The sequence below is a fragment of the Lynx rufus genome, unplaced genomic scaffold (genome assembly GCF_022079265.1).
Source record: "Lynx rufus isolate CCGP_SWC_20201006 ecotype Redwood Valley unplaced genomic scaffold, mLynRuf1.p SCAF_1, whole genome shotgun sequence".
Lineage (NCBI taxonomy): Eukaryota > Metazoa > Chordata > Mammalia > Carnivora > Felidae > Lynx > Lynx rufus.
In genome coordinates, this window is record NW_025814823.1 from 233860016 (window position 1) to 233876304 (window position 16289).

The 16289-nt window shown below is 52.6% G+C and overlaps 1 protein-coding gene across 1 annotated transcript in view; it reads right to left on the reverse strand.

The window, feature by feature from the left end:
- Window positions 1–16289, reverse strand: part of ADCY2 (adenylate cyclase 2) — a 422494-nt gene that overhangs the window by 23665 nt on the left and 382540 nt on the right. The window contains exons 21-22 of the mRNA XM_047074450.1: window positions 6999–7145; window positions 5123–5230 (exon numbers count right to left, since the gene is read on the reverse strand). Coding sequence (XP_046930406.1) covers window positions 5123–5230; window positions 6999–7145 — 255 coding nt within the window. The remainder of the gene's footprint in view (window positions 1–5122; window positions 5231–6998; window positions 7146–16289) is intronic.

The window sequence follows — 16289 nt, forward strand, 5'->3', positions numbered from 1 at the left end:
CCGTTTTCCCAATGGAGAAGTTATGCTGCCCCCCAAGTAGAAAATGAGGAGGTTTTCTCGTCTTACACGTAAGAGCTCGATTTCAAAAGGCTTTTACCCAGATAACTCGGCCTCTTTTGGGATTTAACGAAAGCACATTAATCCTTGATGAACCCAATATATTTTGCAAATCGAATGTGTCTCTTGTTGCCAAACTAAATATTTGGCCAAACAATACGTAGCAAGGTTTTTTGGCTTACAATGAGGAAAACAAGTAGGTAGGTTACAGGTGGGTTACAAAAGGCAGAAGACATGTTCATTTCAAATATCTACATTGATATTTATCAAGTGTTATCCCCCCACCCCAATCAAACGTAATGTGCTTTCCCTGGAGCAGACTTTCACTGCACTTCAAAATATTTCTAGGATGACCTTACCAAGATCTAATTAATGCCCGAAATAGAAATAGCTCATATGGAGTACATTCTCTGCAGGGACATGACGACATATCCTATTGCATTTATGTCCGAAACCCTCGTAGCTGTTCTGTTGGAGGGCACGATAGTAACAATATGCAAAACAGTGTACAAGTCACAACTGTATTACTATGGCTTCTAGCATTTTTATTACCTACTGTGGCCAAGGAGTATTTTGCATATTAATGCAGTCTTCCCAACGGCCTTATGAAATGGGCACGCTCCCCATTATGTAAGGACACGGGAGCGCAGAAAGCTTAGCTACTGCGCTAAGTCACGAGTGGCCTCACTTGAGACTCACGTTCTTTTCCACTCGAGCTTATCGACAGGGGTGACCGGTAAGAAGTTGGGAAGCAGCCCAGGGGTGGCTAAGAAGGCCAGTCTGGTGGGTGCGGTTGAGGAAGGCAGGAGGGATGGGGCAGGTGGGACAGGAGAGGTGGGCTAAAGTGAGGCAGGAAGCAGCAGTGAGTGACGGGCACAGACGTGAACGTGGCGCGGGAGGGGTGGTGAAGGAGCCCACGAGGCAGCGGCAGAGCTCTGGACCAACAGGGGAGCCCTGCCCCAGGGTTGGCAGCCCAAGTCTGTCGCTGCTTTTTCTCTCCGTGACCTTGGGCAAGTTACTTCACTGCTGTGCCTCAGTTTCTCCTTCTCCATCTGTAACACGGATGGTTAGGAGGGGGGATCTCTCAGGCTTGTCAAAAGTAGACTCGGGAGGCATTTTGTGAGTGTTCGGAAACGTCAGGGGGAAGGAGGAGAGGGTTTGGATGGGGAGTGGCAGGTGTGCGAAACAGGGAAGGGAGCCACCCACTGTTCTGTCCTCCGCCAACGAGCCGGAGTAGTCGCCATGCACACCGCCCCCTGCTGGGGGTTTTGGGGACGCTGCCTACGACAGGGCCCTACGATCTGGATGGTGGATAAGAAACGCACCTTTGCAAGAAAGCTGAAAGTGATACGCTGCCCGTGGGAGGCAGGGAAATGGGCTCTAGACACAGGAGGTCAGAGGAGGCACAGTTCCTCAGGTCAGGGCGCAGGACAAGCTTCCGTGAAAGTCGGAGCTTTGCCTCTGTGGATGGTGTCTTCAGTACGCGTGGAACGACTTGGAGAACTAGTGGAGATGGGGCTCTCCAGCGCCATCCTCAGAGACACAGGGGATGGCTGGGGCCCCGTTTTGGGAGGAGGGGGACGGGAAGAAGATGAGAGGGTTAGAACTGGCTGTCCCTGGAAAGCTGGAATGGTAGGTCTGGCCCCACGATCAGGGTGGCAGGTGACGGTTTTGGCAGGGGCTGAATCCGCAGAGGGGATGGATGGAGACCCCTGACTGAGAGCAGCTGTCAGGGCAAGAGCACGGACAGTGTCCCAAAGGGATGGACCACGGGCAGGTGACAGACAAGGGGACTTCTAGGCGAAGGGGGCCATCAGCTCTACCGGACGCCGCAGGCAGGACTTCAAGAACGAGCGGGAGGAGTACACAACCCGGCTGGGGCTCTGGAATGTGGAAGTGCTTCCTGGTCTTCAAGAGTGGGATTTCTGTTGTTGGTATTGGGGGGGGGTAGGGGGGGAGGGGAAGGGGAAAGATAAAGGCGGTGGATGTGGGCGATCAGTCCACAGGGTGTGCCCGAGGGAAAGGAGAGACGTGGGCTGCAGGGCCGGGGTCTGGAGGAGGCAGAGTCAGGGAAGACAGGCAGACGCGTCAGGCTTTACGGGACGGGGGAGGATGCGCCCACCCCACACGCTGAATGCTGAGTGGGTCTACACCAGCGACGCCTCTGAGAATCTCCGCGCTGAGCCCCACAAGGGATCAGAAAGTGGCTACCGGTGAGCTAAGGTCTGGACTGGGCGTGATCAGGCCAAGTGCCCTAAATGACTCCGAGAGAGGAGATCAGCTGGGGAGGCCTCAGAATCAGGGCCCAGATGACAGGAGGTGAGTGAGGCGCCCCCCTCAGGCACAGAATTTAAGGAGGCACCAAAAAGCTCAAGAGTCATGATAAATGACATCCTAATGCAGTATTTTAAAAATAAAAATGCAGAAAAATCCAGAAGGAATGTAACAAAATTTTAAATGAAGGTAAGTATGTGGTGTGAATTGTGTCCCAACCCAAATTCCTATCTTGAAGTCTTAAAATCCTCCCCACTAAGAACTTACTTTCTTTCTTTCTTTCTTTCTTTCTTTCTTTCTTTCTTTCTTTCTTTCTCTTTCTTTCTTTGTTTCTTTCTTTCTTTTTTTTCTTTCTTTTTCTTTCTTTTCTTTTCTCTTTCTTTCTTTTTCTTTCTTTCTCTTTTCTTCTTTCTTTCTTTTTCTTCCTTCCTTCCTTCTTTTTTCTCTCTCTTCCTTCCTTTTTTCCTTCTTTCCTTCCTTTTCCTTTCTTTCCTTTCCTTTTCTTTTCTCTCTCTCTTCCTTCCTTCTTTCCTTCCTTGCTTTTCCTTTCCTTTTTTTATTTCCTTCCTTTCCTTTTCTCTCTCTTCCTTCTTTCCTTCCTTCCTTTTCCTTTCCTTTTTTCTTTCCTTCCTTTCCTTTTCTCTCTCTCTTCCTTCCTTCTTTCCTTCCTTCCTTCCTTTTCCTTTCCTTTTTTTCCTTTCCTTTCCTTTCCTTTCCTTTCCTTTCCTTTCCTTTCCCCTTCCTTCCTTCCTTCCTTCCTTCCTTCCTTCCTTCCTTCCTTCCTTCCTTCCTACCATGTGAGGGCACAGTACGAAGGGGGCCATCTACAAGCAGGAAGAGATGTATCCTGCAGAAACTTGATCTGGGACATCCAGCTTCCAGAACTGGGGGAAAATAAATGTCTGCTCTCTGAGCCACTGAACCTGTGGTGTTCTGTTATGGTGGCCCCCTCGCTGACTGAGACAGCTAAGTTCCGACAGCGCCTTGCTCAACGCCTTAGAGGCTGAGGCAAAAGGGCTGTATACAAGACTTCATGTTATTTTTCTTTAATGGTTAACTTTTCCCACGACACTAAAGGTGTTAAAAAGGTAGAAGTTTGCTTCCATAAAGCCAGGAAGATAAAATTACCATTAGTTCTGTTGTTGGTATAATTAAGGTACTAATTGGTATTAAAATAGCGTTATACATTTCCATACCTATATACTCCAATTTCCCAATAGTTTTGTCAGCACTTTAATATTCTGTCAGTAAAAATCCAACCACTAGAAATATACGCTACCATTTATACAGGGCGACGCGTTCTTCCTTTTGCCTTTGGCGCCAAGATGGCTTGGAAGGATACTGCTCAGAACCCAAGATAAGATTCTTCTGAAGTTTCTTTTGCTGCCATTTTACTTTTCCTTATTACTCAGGTAATGCCCACCCGCTGCGAAATAATAACCTGGGATCAAAAACCCAAGGAGAAGAGCAAATGGGATACGTGTTACCCATTCCCCTGGAAAACTGCTAGCGTTAACTTTGAGTCAGATGGTTCGCCTTCTAGTCTCGGCCCATGAATACTGAGGAAAAGAGCAGGAGCTCTGCTCAGCATGCCGCTGTCCCTCTGTCCCTCTCTCACTCCATCCGGTCTGTGGGAGGCGCGGGAGAGGGCACAGCGGCTCCGGGCTCAGCCCTTCCTTTCTCGGGGGGGAGTCGGCCTGCCTACAGCAAGCTGTGCTCTGGTAAGTTCTGTTCCTCAGATGCACCCACCCCTGCCTCACAGCAAATCTGTGCCGGTGCCATCAGGGAGCCCGCTGTCCTAAAAGGAAGGAGGGGGTCTTGTTTATTGAACCACAGTCTACACAAGCATATCTACACATCCACAGACACATACATACACACAGAAACAAAACACAACATAAAACCTTCTCAAAACTACAGTTAATTGAAGATAACTCAATTTTGCCCAAGCCACCTTTTCAACCAAATTTCTAAGTGGTCAGCTTGGTTTTTAACCGCATTGGTTCTTTTTTTTTTTTTTTTTTACTGTGTATTTATTTTGAGGGAGAGCACAAGTGGGGGAGGGGCAGAGAGACAGGGAGACGGAATCCCAAGCAGGCTCCACGCTGTCAGCACAGAGCCTGACGTGGGGCTCGAACCCATGAACCGTGAGATCAGCCGGAAGTCAGATGCTCAACCGACTGAGCCACCCGGGTGCCCTGACCACATTGTTTTTATTTATTTTACTTATTTAAAATTTTTTTTAATATTTATTTATTTTGAGAGCCAGAGCAGAGGAGGGACAGAGAGAGAGAGAGAGAATCTCAGGCAGGCTCCAGGCTCTGAGCTATCAGCACAGAGCCCCATGCGGGGCTTGAACTCACTAACAGTGAGATCATGACCTGAACTGAAACCAAGAATTGGACACTAGACCAAGTGAGCTACCCAGCTACCCTTGGCCACACTGTTTTTAATCAAAAGACTAGGAGCCATCTTTTAATAAGCCATCTTAAAATAAACCACTCCAATCTACTTTCTTGTAGATTTATCTGGAATCAAGCAGCGACCAGATCTTTTTTTGTTTTTTGTTTTTTGTTTTTCCTATCCCTATTGACCGGAGAAAGGGGTTCTGTGACCGGACCCTCAGAAGCCTCTGGATTTCTCATCCTTTTTCACAGGATCTTAATCACGGAGGCTTAGGTTGTACACACAGTACAGTTTATGAGTTAGTGTGTGGCCGTTCTGGCTCCAGGGATGATCCGTGGGTGGAACCAAGGCTCAGTGTGCTGCTGTGCGGCCGACACATCCGTACCTGGGTATGCTCCTGGCTGGGCACAGCGCTCAGACCGGTCGCGGCCATATACGTGCTGCCGATGGTCTTGATCTTTTCAACTCCACTGAATTTCGGCTTGGACAGCAGCTGTGAAGCAATGACAACTGTTCAGTTACTCAGTTGGGTGCAGTGTCTAAAGACATTCTCCAGTTCTAGTTCACGGCAATAGGAATATGAACGATTCCAACCGCTGCTTATTCACATTGCGACCTCGGGCTTTGCTGAGAAAGAACGCTTTATACACTCCACGAAGAGCGTGTCCTTGGAAGGAACTGCAGCATAATGATATGCTTCCAATTAGCATGAATTACCTTTTAATCTCCTAGGGAAGGAACCGGGATAAATTATGATGCAAGTGATAACAGTCTCAAATAAATTTCCCATCTCTGTGTTTAAAAGGCCAAACACAAAAGTATGATTCAGTGAGGGAGGTCTTCCCTGCATGGTGAAGGTGATTTATGACCACTTATAGTGCCGAGAATTGGCTTTTGCCTCTGAGCTCTCGATGTAAAGGGAATAATTATCTAGGATGGCTCTCCCCATCAGCTCTGACCCTAACACTTCTTGTCCCAGTTTCTGGTACCAGCTACCAGCTCCCACTGCCTCCTCCCCGGCCAAGTACATTAGGACTTGGGTTGGGATGGAGAAAATGTAAAAATAAGAGCAGAGGCTATAGGAAAGAGAACGAAGGGGTGAGAGAGGAAGGGAAGGAGACTCTGGAAGGTTCTTTATCTGCTCACGAGGCCAAAGGCACCAACTGAAGGCTGGGGACATCTTCCTGACCTTTTGTCGGCACTCCTGCTTTCAGAAGGGATTCTTTCAAGATTCCATGTCAGAGGGTCTGAGGCAGATTAGCAAATGCCTATACCTCATATCCATGAGCCAATCCAGCCCAAAATAGCCCTGCCACTCGCCCACCCGTACTGGCGAGCATTTATTTCACTGAGGGGCAGCTGTAGCCAATAGGCCACTGTTTCTCACCAGGAACCTGGCATAACCATGGGAGGCACTAGTTGTCATTACTTCGCCATAAGTCTTGAGTCAATCTCATGCTGACAATGGTGAGAACAGAGAAATGCACAGGTCACACACAACATTTGGAAGCTTGGCCTGCAAACATCACGTTACGTAAATAATTTCGTCACGGTATTTCGAAGTTCCATGAATCCCGATGAACCTCTGTTCATGGATGTCAATTTTGCTATATTTTGCTTGATATTTATAAGAACGATGTAGCAGCAACATCCTTAAAACCACTGGTGTGTTTGTTCTTATCAGCAAACAAAACACGTTATTCTCCATGTAGGCAGAATATTGAAAATTGAAAAATGATACGTATTTCAAATTACGAAACATATACTGTGTCCCTTCTCAAATATATTATCCCTCATCCATATTGCTTTTTCAATAATAGAGCGTATCATCCCTGCACAGTTCAAGTTGATATCTGACCTTGGAGTATGCCGAGATAGACACGCCAGTCATCTACTATGATAAATACATTCATTATTTCTTTTTGTATCAACCGATAAGCAAGTATTTTCCTTGGAGTTCAAGCCTTTTGAGAAAATCCGCCAGCAAACTGGAAAGACATTTTATTGATACCGATTTTGGTACTGGTTCCTAGGGAACACACTACCTCACAAATAAAATATATCATTTCTCCAAAATTAGTCAAGGACCATAACAGAGCAAAAGGCTTTAATTTTTGTCCAGCCACCAATAATTACACCAGGAGACGTGTATTAAGACACGCCACAGGATCGGACTAACTTCAGATGGGATGGCCACCAGAATGCCGAAGCGTGGGACGGGGGCCACCCTGGCCTGTCAGGGGTAACTCTCGGGTACCTACATCATCAAAGTCGGCGATGATCTCGTTCAGGAGCCGAAGGCATTCCAAGCCCTCCTTGTTCACATCCGATTCTGTGTAGAATTCCTTGAAATCCGGAATGGAAGCAAACATGACACAGACACAGTCGTAGGACTGGTGGTACAACTCCTGCCCGGGAGGAAAGCGAGAGCTGAGCACTAGGAAACCTTGTAAACAAACATGCTTTTAAGACAAGTGTTTCTTTATGCGGGGATTGGTGAAGAAATCACCCGGTGCCCCCCTGCATGTGCCCCAAACCAGCCCCTGGCCCATTCCGGACGCCGGCCATGACGGCAGGTGAGGGCTTCTAAGGAGTAGGATGCAGGCTGAGCCCTCAACACAGTGTTTCCACTGCCACTAGCAGCCAGTAGGAGGTGTCCTTCCGGCAAAACTCTGCCATCGTTGCCTTCAATGATTACAAGAGATCACAGACTTCTGGCTTCAGAAAGAAATGTCCTGTAAGCAACTGAAGGCCAACAAAACGATCTCCCAAACTACTCTACTAAAATGCCTAAAATGACTACATCGTCATGGCTACATCCTTTGTACTGAGGTCTTTATGCCTGTTTTTCTTTAGTGTCTCCTGAGAGGAGCTCCTCAAGTTACCTCTTAATTACCCCAGAAAGAACCGACGAGACTCCCTGGGTTACTTATCCACATCGAATCAAACGCCAACTCTGTTTATTCAAGATAGGCTTTTGCTGTTAAATACAAAGAGGCTCATACTTCTGCATCCATAGACATGAATAAAATTACAATGTCTTCTAAATACAATTTTAGGGCGTTTCCATAGTTTTTTTCAACACACAATGAAACTTTGAAGTTCAGTGAAGGTTTGAGAAGGGAAGGGTTGTTATGTGGGCAGAGAGGCTGGTCCTGGGTGTGAGGACCTGTCCCCCCACTGGCGCTGGCTCATCAGGGCCCTCAGGTGGCATGACATAGGCAGGAAGGCCAGGCGCCAGGGAAACGCTCCCTCCGCGGGAAATATGAGGAGAGTTCTGTCAAACAAGATGGCCTCCCTCAACGTGGATGGAAGAACGCAAGTCACTGGCACTTCCTGTGCGCCTGGCAGGGTGAGGCAATCCACTCTGCATGAACGTTGTAGTGAGCTCTGCTCTCTGAGGCACCAGACGAATCCCCCCGCTGGGAGAGCGCGCTTCGGCAGCACCGTAACTCCCAGGTTTGGTGGCCTCTCCAAGGAGCCGTTCTTCCCCACTGAGGTCTCCTCACAAACACAGCAGGCCAATGGCGGCCCATGGACGGTCACAACCACTTCCAAGAAAAGCTAGCCTCAAGTCAGTTTCCTGTTCTCAGGGCCAGCCACCCGTAATGCCTTCTGCTACGACCTCACAATCTCTATAAAACACATGAACGACAGAACCAAGGGTTTTCTTTTCCACTCTGCTCTCAACATGGTTGCGCTGGCTCACCGCGCAGACCTGTTCTTTGTCCAAGAAGCTGCTGCTGTGAACATTGATATCCTGGGAAGACAACCTGCAACACAGATGACTGTCAAGTTGCAGGGCCTGGCAATGCTAAGCCGGGGAGTCAGGGTTTACCGGGAGACAACCCCCTAGAAGTCCCTGCTAGTTAACGATGCCAGTTTTATAAGAGAAGTATAAACTTCATAGACTTCCCTATTCTTTTTTTTTTTTTTAAGTTTATGCATTTATTTTTGAGAGGGGGGTAGGGGCAGAGAGAGAGAGAGAGAGAGTCCCAAGCTGTCAGCACAGAGCCCAGTGCAGGGCTTGAACTCAGGAACCGTGAGATCATGACTTGAGCTAAAATCAAGAGTTGGACGCTCAACCGACTGAGCCACCCACGTGGTGGCCCACTGACTTCCCTGTTCTTAAGGAAAAGGAGCGTATCTGGCAAGACAAGGAAATGTTTTCTGCACCTTGCATGTCACCACTGTCTGTGGATACTGGCCAGAGTGACCGTCTGGGGCACGATGTTAAAAATAAGCTCGGGAGCGGTCAGCACTGACTCAGTGCCTGCTGCCTGACAGGGGCAGCTGTCAACACTCCACAGGAAGTAACTTGCCCCCGATGACAATCCTATGAGGCCGGCACTCTTACTTCAACGTACAGATGTGGAGACCGAGGCAGAGGGCAGTTACAGTACTTGCCCAAGGTCGCAGTTACCAAGTCTGATGCAGAGTTCCCTCTTACAGGTGCTACACTTTACCCTTGAACCTGGATCTCCTGATGACCGCAGGCCGTGCTGCCCAGATGCAGGGGCGGTGGGGGCCTCGCCCCACGTGCAGGTCATGTCGCTTTACCTCTCTCCTTTCCGTGGGGGTCCTTAAGGGTGTACAGGAGTGGGAGACGATGAAATTGCCAGACTGGACCGACTTGCAGTTCGGATGAGGGTCCATTTGAACTGCACTGTGTTGGGGTCCAATAAAATCAGGTCTATGTATTGGAAGGGGTCTGATGTGTTATCTCATTCCACTGTCCACAAACAGGAATGCATGGGACAGTCACCGGTGGGTTTTCCGGCCCTGGGGTGAGCTCCAAGCCTGCGCACATTTTTGAAAAGGGCCATGGGTTATTCTGCTAGGCAGCCTTGGTTAGGAGTCACAGGCTGAATGACAAAGTAGAAGGTTGGGGGAGCCAGATGATGCACCAGGGCTCCCAGTGGGCCTAGGGGCCAGGACTAATCTCTGGAACCCTGGTCAGGCACTCTGCAGGTGGTGAGTGCTGCTGGGGGCCTGGGCTGCAAACTGCTCACCCACTCTCTCTCTCTAGATCAGTTTCCTGGGACCTTCGTTGAAACACCAAGGATGAGTGTGGACCTCTGCCCCCCCGCCCAGTCCCTGATTCAGCCTCGAGGGCTACTCCTGAGAAACAGGGAAACTTCACCAATGGGAAGCTTCATAAATTCTCTGGAGCCAGGGAAACGTGCAAGGCTTAGAACCATACCCCAAACTCAGGTCTTTGGGTTGATCTTGGGGCCAGAGTGGACCACAAGCCGACTGGCTGGTGGTCTGACCGTAGCTCGTATTTCCAGAGGATCTAGGTATGGGGGTAGGGCACGTGGGCAGACTCCCAGGAGAGTCTGGAGGTCCAGGTCTAGAGTGGATGACTCTTGTTGGGCACACTGTTGCCCGAAGGGATCACTGCGCTTTGGAGTTGGAAACGAGCTCACGTGTCCTTTCAACGCCTGTTCACACGTCACCACTCTGCCAAAGAAGCTCAAGTAACGAAAACACAATCAGAAAGCCACCGCATCTCTGTGCCCGCTGTCCCTTTTAGTTTGCTGAGTGAGACCAGCTCCTCTCCAACCCAACCCTCCCGTGGATGAAGACTTGGGACAACCCCATGACTCTTCCTGTCATTCTCGGGTCCTCCTGTCGATAATTAACGCACCTGGCTCAACAAGCGGTCAAAGCTCAGGACCTAGCTGGACGTGGGGCTCTTCCCCTTCCCCAGCACGGGCCCACAGGGAGGGGTCTGCAGCGTGGGGGAGAGGGCACGCCTGGCTTCCACAGTCTCTACTCACACGTATACTTCCACCCTCCCCAACTTCCTCAGCCAGGCTTTCCAAACCTCCAGGGGTGCAGGACAGGGACAGAAGTGTGTGATCAGGAGGAAGGCGCTCCACTGACCCATGCTCCCTGGGCACTCACACCGGGTGGTCATTGCCATCGGTGGCTAGAAGACTCCCTGTCGCTTCTTCCATCCCTGGACACCCTGCCCGAGGTTCCCTTGCTGTGCATGATACGCTCCCTTCTGCTTGTGACCATCTCTGCCCCGGGCTCTCAGGCTATCGTTGTAGCTTCTCTGCCGGGGCTTGTCCACCCCTCCAGGTGGCTTTGTACAACGGCCATCACCAACGGCCCCGTGCCAACTGCCTTTCTCTCGCTCGGTCCCCGAACGACGTTCATCAACCTCTGCTCTCCCAAGCCCCGACAGTCCCATGACATTGCCCACCCGCAGCCCCAACTCTCTTGGCTCAGACACTTCCGCCAGCCCCTTCCGTCTGCATTTTCCACTTATCAGGGACCCGCCTGTCACCTGTGTCCCCCAGAGGCAGGTGTTTCCCCGGGACCACTCAGCGACACAAGCACAGGGCACACACGTCAGGCTGAGTAGGTTCTGACGCATTCACAAGGCTGGAGGTGAAGGGAAGATCCCCGGGGGGCTTACGTCTCGCTACGTCCTGTCCAGCACCCCTCTTCCAGCCCCCAGTCCCCTGCCCGTTCCTACGCCCCCTGCGAGGGAAGGGGGGAGAATCAAGCAATCAGGTTTCCAGCAGAGCACTTGTAAAGCAAGCGGTTAGCGCCCCCTGTGGAACATGGGAGCTCCTGTCTGTGTCAAAGGCCGAAATTCACTTTAGGTCCGCTTGGCATGCCCTGGAAAATGCTCAGAACTGCCATTCGCACCCAGTTTCCAAACTTCCACATCCGTGCTCTCTCCTACGGGTCCATTCTGCAGCAAAGGAGGGCCTTCCCACCTCCCACATTTCCCCCCAACGGACTGTGTGCTCACCATTTAGCATCCTCTTCCCAGCTGTCATCGGATTCCTCATTTACTCAGGGGGCTGGAGTAATTCGAAAGCACGAAGGCATCTCCGGAGGTGCTGGGGGCATGCCAGCCTGGCTACGGGGATCAGGGCAGAGGGTCTGCCTGGAGGCGGTGGCGGTGGGGCTCACGGCTGGGAAGGCGGGTACAGTGCGCCCACCTGGTGAATGCCCGCACACCCACAGCGACACCTGTGTCCTGTTTTGATCGAGCCTCAGTTCGCCAGCAACGCGGCCGCCTGGCTCAGAATCACACGCCATTCTCGCCACCTGGCGACTCGGCAGAGGGTAGACTGCAGTGACAAAATGTAGCCTTTTCAACAAGCGATGAAAGCTGGCTTTGATGTCTGCTCAAGAGGCATCTCGAAAGCTCCCGCTACAATAGGGCGGTTTCAAGGGCTCCAGCCCAGGAGCGCAGAGCTCTCTCCCTGAGCTCGGATGGCCTGTCGCCTGCGTCTGGCCAAGAACCCTCAGCAGCTGAGGGAGAAAACTGCAGAAGTTCTGAGCGAAGCGAATGCCCGAAGGAAGAGGCACCCGCGGCACCCATAAGGGCTCTGCCCGCACACAGGTTTTCGTTGAAGTCAAAGCTTTTAGGGGGTGTGATTGTAATTCAATCACGCTTTGCTTCTGAAAAGAAATTCATTTCCTCTGAACATCCACGTGGTGGCCTGGAGAACCAAAGAGTGAAGGAAGGCTCTTTGTTAACATCGGTCCCGGCTTAGGTCGTGTGTCCTGTTCCCAAGGACTGTTCCAGAAAACCGTGCATTGGTAATGTCGGTGGTGGGACTGAAAGGCTTGCTCCTGTCCGCCCCAAGCTCTGAAGGTAACCCGGGTATCTGCATTCGGATGGCGTGGGTGCTCAGCCCTCCCCCCGGAGGAGGAGGAGCCGGGAAGGCGCAGCGGCTGGTCTGAGGGCAAAGGGGTTCCATGGAGGTTTGCCCTCTTCAGGCCCCATAAAGGCGGGGGGGGGAAGGAGGCTTCCTTGAAGCTATGAATAAGTTCCAGTGGGGCAGTGACTCTTAAGTTTTGCATACATCTGGGATATTTGCTTAAAAGAAAACTAAGATGGGGTGCTGACTGCCGGCCAGGCATCGATCGCTGTGAAGCTTCGCGTGAGTTGCTGCTCTTACCTTTGGGAACAGCCTCTGAGAGGATGGAGGCCTGAGAAGTGCCAGGGCTGGGGCCGAACCTGTGAGCTCGGCCGCCAAGCGGGGCCCAGCAGGTGGAGGAGAGCTGGCCCGGGGCCCAGGAAAGCCACACGGAGCCCGCGCGGCAGGGATCCCTTCGGGAGGCCTTGCTCGTGGGTGCGGGGCTCTCTCTCGGTCCCCAGTGTCAGCCATGCTCTGGGACCCAGCAGAAGAGGCCCCCCTCTAGGGGACTGCATTTCTCACAACGGCCGAACCTCCTCCCCAGGAAGCCTTGGGGTGCGAGAGGGCTCACGCAGGGGACACGTCCTTGGCCCTGACCCCGGAGGTCCTCGACGTTATCCGCGCTGCTGAACAGCACACATGCCATTACTGTGTAGCTGCAGGAGGCTGAACACCATCCGCCTGGCTGGCCTGGGACGATGAGGCTGGGATTATACGTGGCTGGTTGGGGAATGTCTTGTCCCCCGAGGACAGTCAGTCGAGGACAGAGGGGTCAGATCGGGACAGGAGAAGGTGGGGAGAGCAGAAGGACGGGCCAGGAGTTTGCTACAGTTCATGCGCTCCAATGAGTCTCCTTATAGTAACCTTGTTAGGAGTCTTTGGGAAACCCGCCCCCCCAAAACCTAACGATCCCTTACTGAGAATCACGGCGGGGCGCTCGTTAGACGGCCGGTTAGCGATTCTCTTTCTTGTTCAGCCGGGCGCCGCGAGCTGTTTTGCATTCAGGGTTTTCCCCAGGAGGATCACAGCCAGCAGAATCTCCTACACCCCCTCTTTGATCTCCAGCAACTGCACAGCATAACCCTCCCTGCCCAGTGGGCTGCCTCTCCCGGCCGCCCTGACGGCGCAGCGCCCCGTGGGGGTCCCTGAAATTGTTTAATCCGCGAGACTTAGAGCGGCTGCCTGTAGAGCTGCACCCCCCCCCCCCGCCCCCCTGTATTTAACCCAACAGACAAAGACTGGCAGTGAACTATGGAAAGCTACCACCCAGGGCAGTTAGTTGTCTGTTGTCTAACTACATACGGAGAAGCCTGCGGCCCGCAGCGGAGCAGAACGAAGCGGTCATTTCAAGGACTGTCCCCCTGGTCCGAAGCCCCCGATTTCAGATGCGTGCGGCGCTTTACCCTCCTGAGCACAATCAGCAGCGCGAGAGAACACATCTAACGGTGCGTGGGGACCGCGTGGCCCTGAGTGAAAACCCGAAGACCCCTAACGTGGCTGCTGTGACACCTGGCTGCGGCCGGGAGTTCGAACGGCTCTGGAACTGGAGCAAGTGTCCCTTTTCCTCCGGGCCTGCAGGCTGCCTGGGGCGAGGCGCTGTCTCCTGCAGGCGGGGACGGGCCGTCCTCACGAGCTGCCGCTGGGAGCCCGGGATTACTTCGGGGCCCAACAGGTTCCGAGCACACGCGGGGATGGACTGGCCAGGGAGGGGACCCGCCCCCCGCCAACGAGGAACCTGCCTTCTTTAGCTGACAGAGGAAGAAAGAAAGCACAGGACCGGTTCCATCTACCTGTACCGATTCCTACATTGTCGCCAAAGAGCCCCCCCCCCCCCAACCACCCGGGCAGAGAGGGAGCACCACAGCCCGGACTCCCACCCACTAGGCCACCCTGCCCCCCCCCCCCACTACAGTGCTTCCCCAGGGAGCCCATCTGGGTGGTGAAGGCTACAGGGGACCCTGTGTGCGTCCAGTTCTTAAAATGGCAGTGCTGATGAGACTCGAAGGGACAGGTCACCCCTCTCTTGGGAGCACGTGAGAGCTGTGCTCAGCGACGTGGCACGCGGCAGGGGGCCACTCAGGAGGCAGACGAGTCACCGTCAGCTGCGGCACGGGCACCTCCCTGCCGGCTGGGCCCCACCTGTGTGGACGTGGGACTCCGTGTCTGGGGATGTCAAATGCCCCCCTCACCTGGAGGGATGCTCGGGGGAAGCGACGTGTAGGCGTCCCACTCCCCACCCCCTCAAGGCAGCTTGCCAAGTCAGGCACCGCTCTTTCCCTGTTATGAGCGGAGAGACTGGGCTCAGCCCAGGGACGGAGCAGGCCAAGTCCACGTGACAGAGCCTAGGCGTGGACGGGACAGTCAAGCCCACGCTACCCCCCGCTAGGTTTCTGCTCCTGACCCATCCTGCCATTCCTTACCATTTTCCAAGAGGGAACTGGGTTCAGGCATTCACTTAGAATAAGTCAGACCGACGGGGAAGAACAGAGAGAATCCACGGATTCCCCCAAGTCCGGGGAGACCTCGGGAGACATCAGGAAGGGTCTGCAAGGGGGCAGGGCTAATCCCACAGGCTTTGTCAGGGCTTGAACTAGGCACTCCCCCGGCCAGAATATTCTCACTCCTCCACTCCCCCGCCCCCGCCCCCACCCCCGCCCCGCCAACCCCAGCATCCATCCCCCAGCTACTTTCTAGCTCCTTCTTTCCAGTATCACAAGCTACCTCCTCACAGTGGCGGCCTGTCTGGGCTCCCGCAGATACGCCGCGAGTGTGCTTGGAGACAAGGGGATGCAGTCCCCCTCTGGGCGATGGGGCCACCCCTGTCCCGTTCATCTCTGTGTCCAGGCCCGGCACCAGCGTGGCCACAGGGCAGGGGCGACAGTAGGCACACGCTGAATTTATGAGCCGAACTGACAGCCAGGCACACAGACAGAAAGATGCTCTTACGTCACTACCGAGGGCAGACGCTCCTTCTTAACAAGCGCAGTGATTTCGTTATCCGTGGCCAGCGGGTACACCGGCTGCTGAAGATGTACGGACTTCAGAGAAGAGCGGAAGAAACAGAAAGGTGGGCTCCACAGCCAACCAGACCTCCTGGCGGGACCCCAGGCGGCCTGCCGCACCCAGCACGCTTCCAGTAAGAGGAGGGGGCGATGCCCAGCCCCTCACCCCCTCCCTGGTGCTTTCTAGCCAACGTCAACATTAAATGTGCTATTTGGTGCTCACTCTGTGCTTATGATGCGAGTATTATTACTGCCCCCATTTTACAGATGAAGAAACTGAGGCACTTGAGAGCTTAGGTGCTGTGCTGAAGGCCACTTAGCCGTAACTGGCAGAGATGGGATGTGAACTCTTGAAAGCTTGCTCTGCGGTATTTTCTACTTCTTCTGATAGAAGGTTGGGGACTTTGAGACCTGGCAGGGACAACCACCAGGCAGTGGGCTCTGAGTCACTCCCTCTGGGGGCCTGGTCCAAGTGAAAATACACCCCCCTCCCGCAAAAATGTGCTACAGGAAAATACCGCTTCAGGCCTTGTCAGTTGAGATCGTTTGTACTCTAGTGTCATCAAGGTTGACCTTCTCTGTGTCCGCGATGGCAAACACAGGCCTCTGCTCACAGTGAGAGCTCAGATACGTGTTTCTCACTGTAGACACATCTGCTGACTCACCATAAGTTAGGAATATGAAAGAAATTTCACGATGTCTCATTTCATAAGCCGTTTCTACGCTAAAACGACACTCCCGTCTTTCCAATTCTAGTTAAATATCCATTCCTTTAGACGCTCCAAGAAATCCCCATTTGCATCCTCAAGAGAGCAGACTTTGGTCTGTGACCTGATCTTGTATGGACGACTTCTAAATTCTGTCCATCTCCCATCTT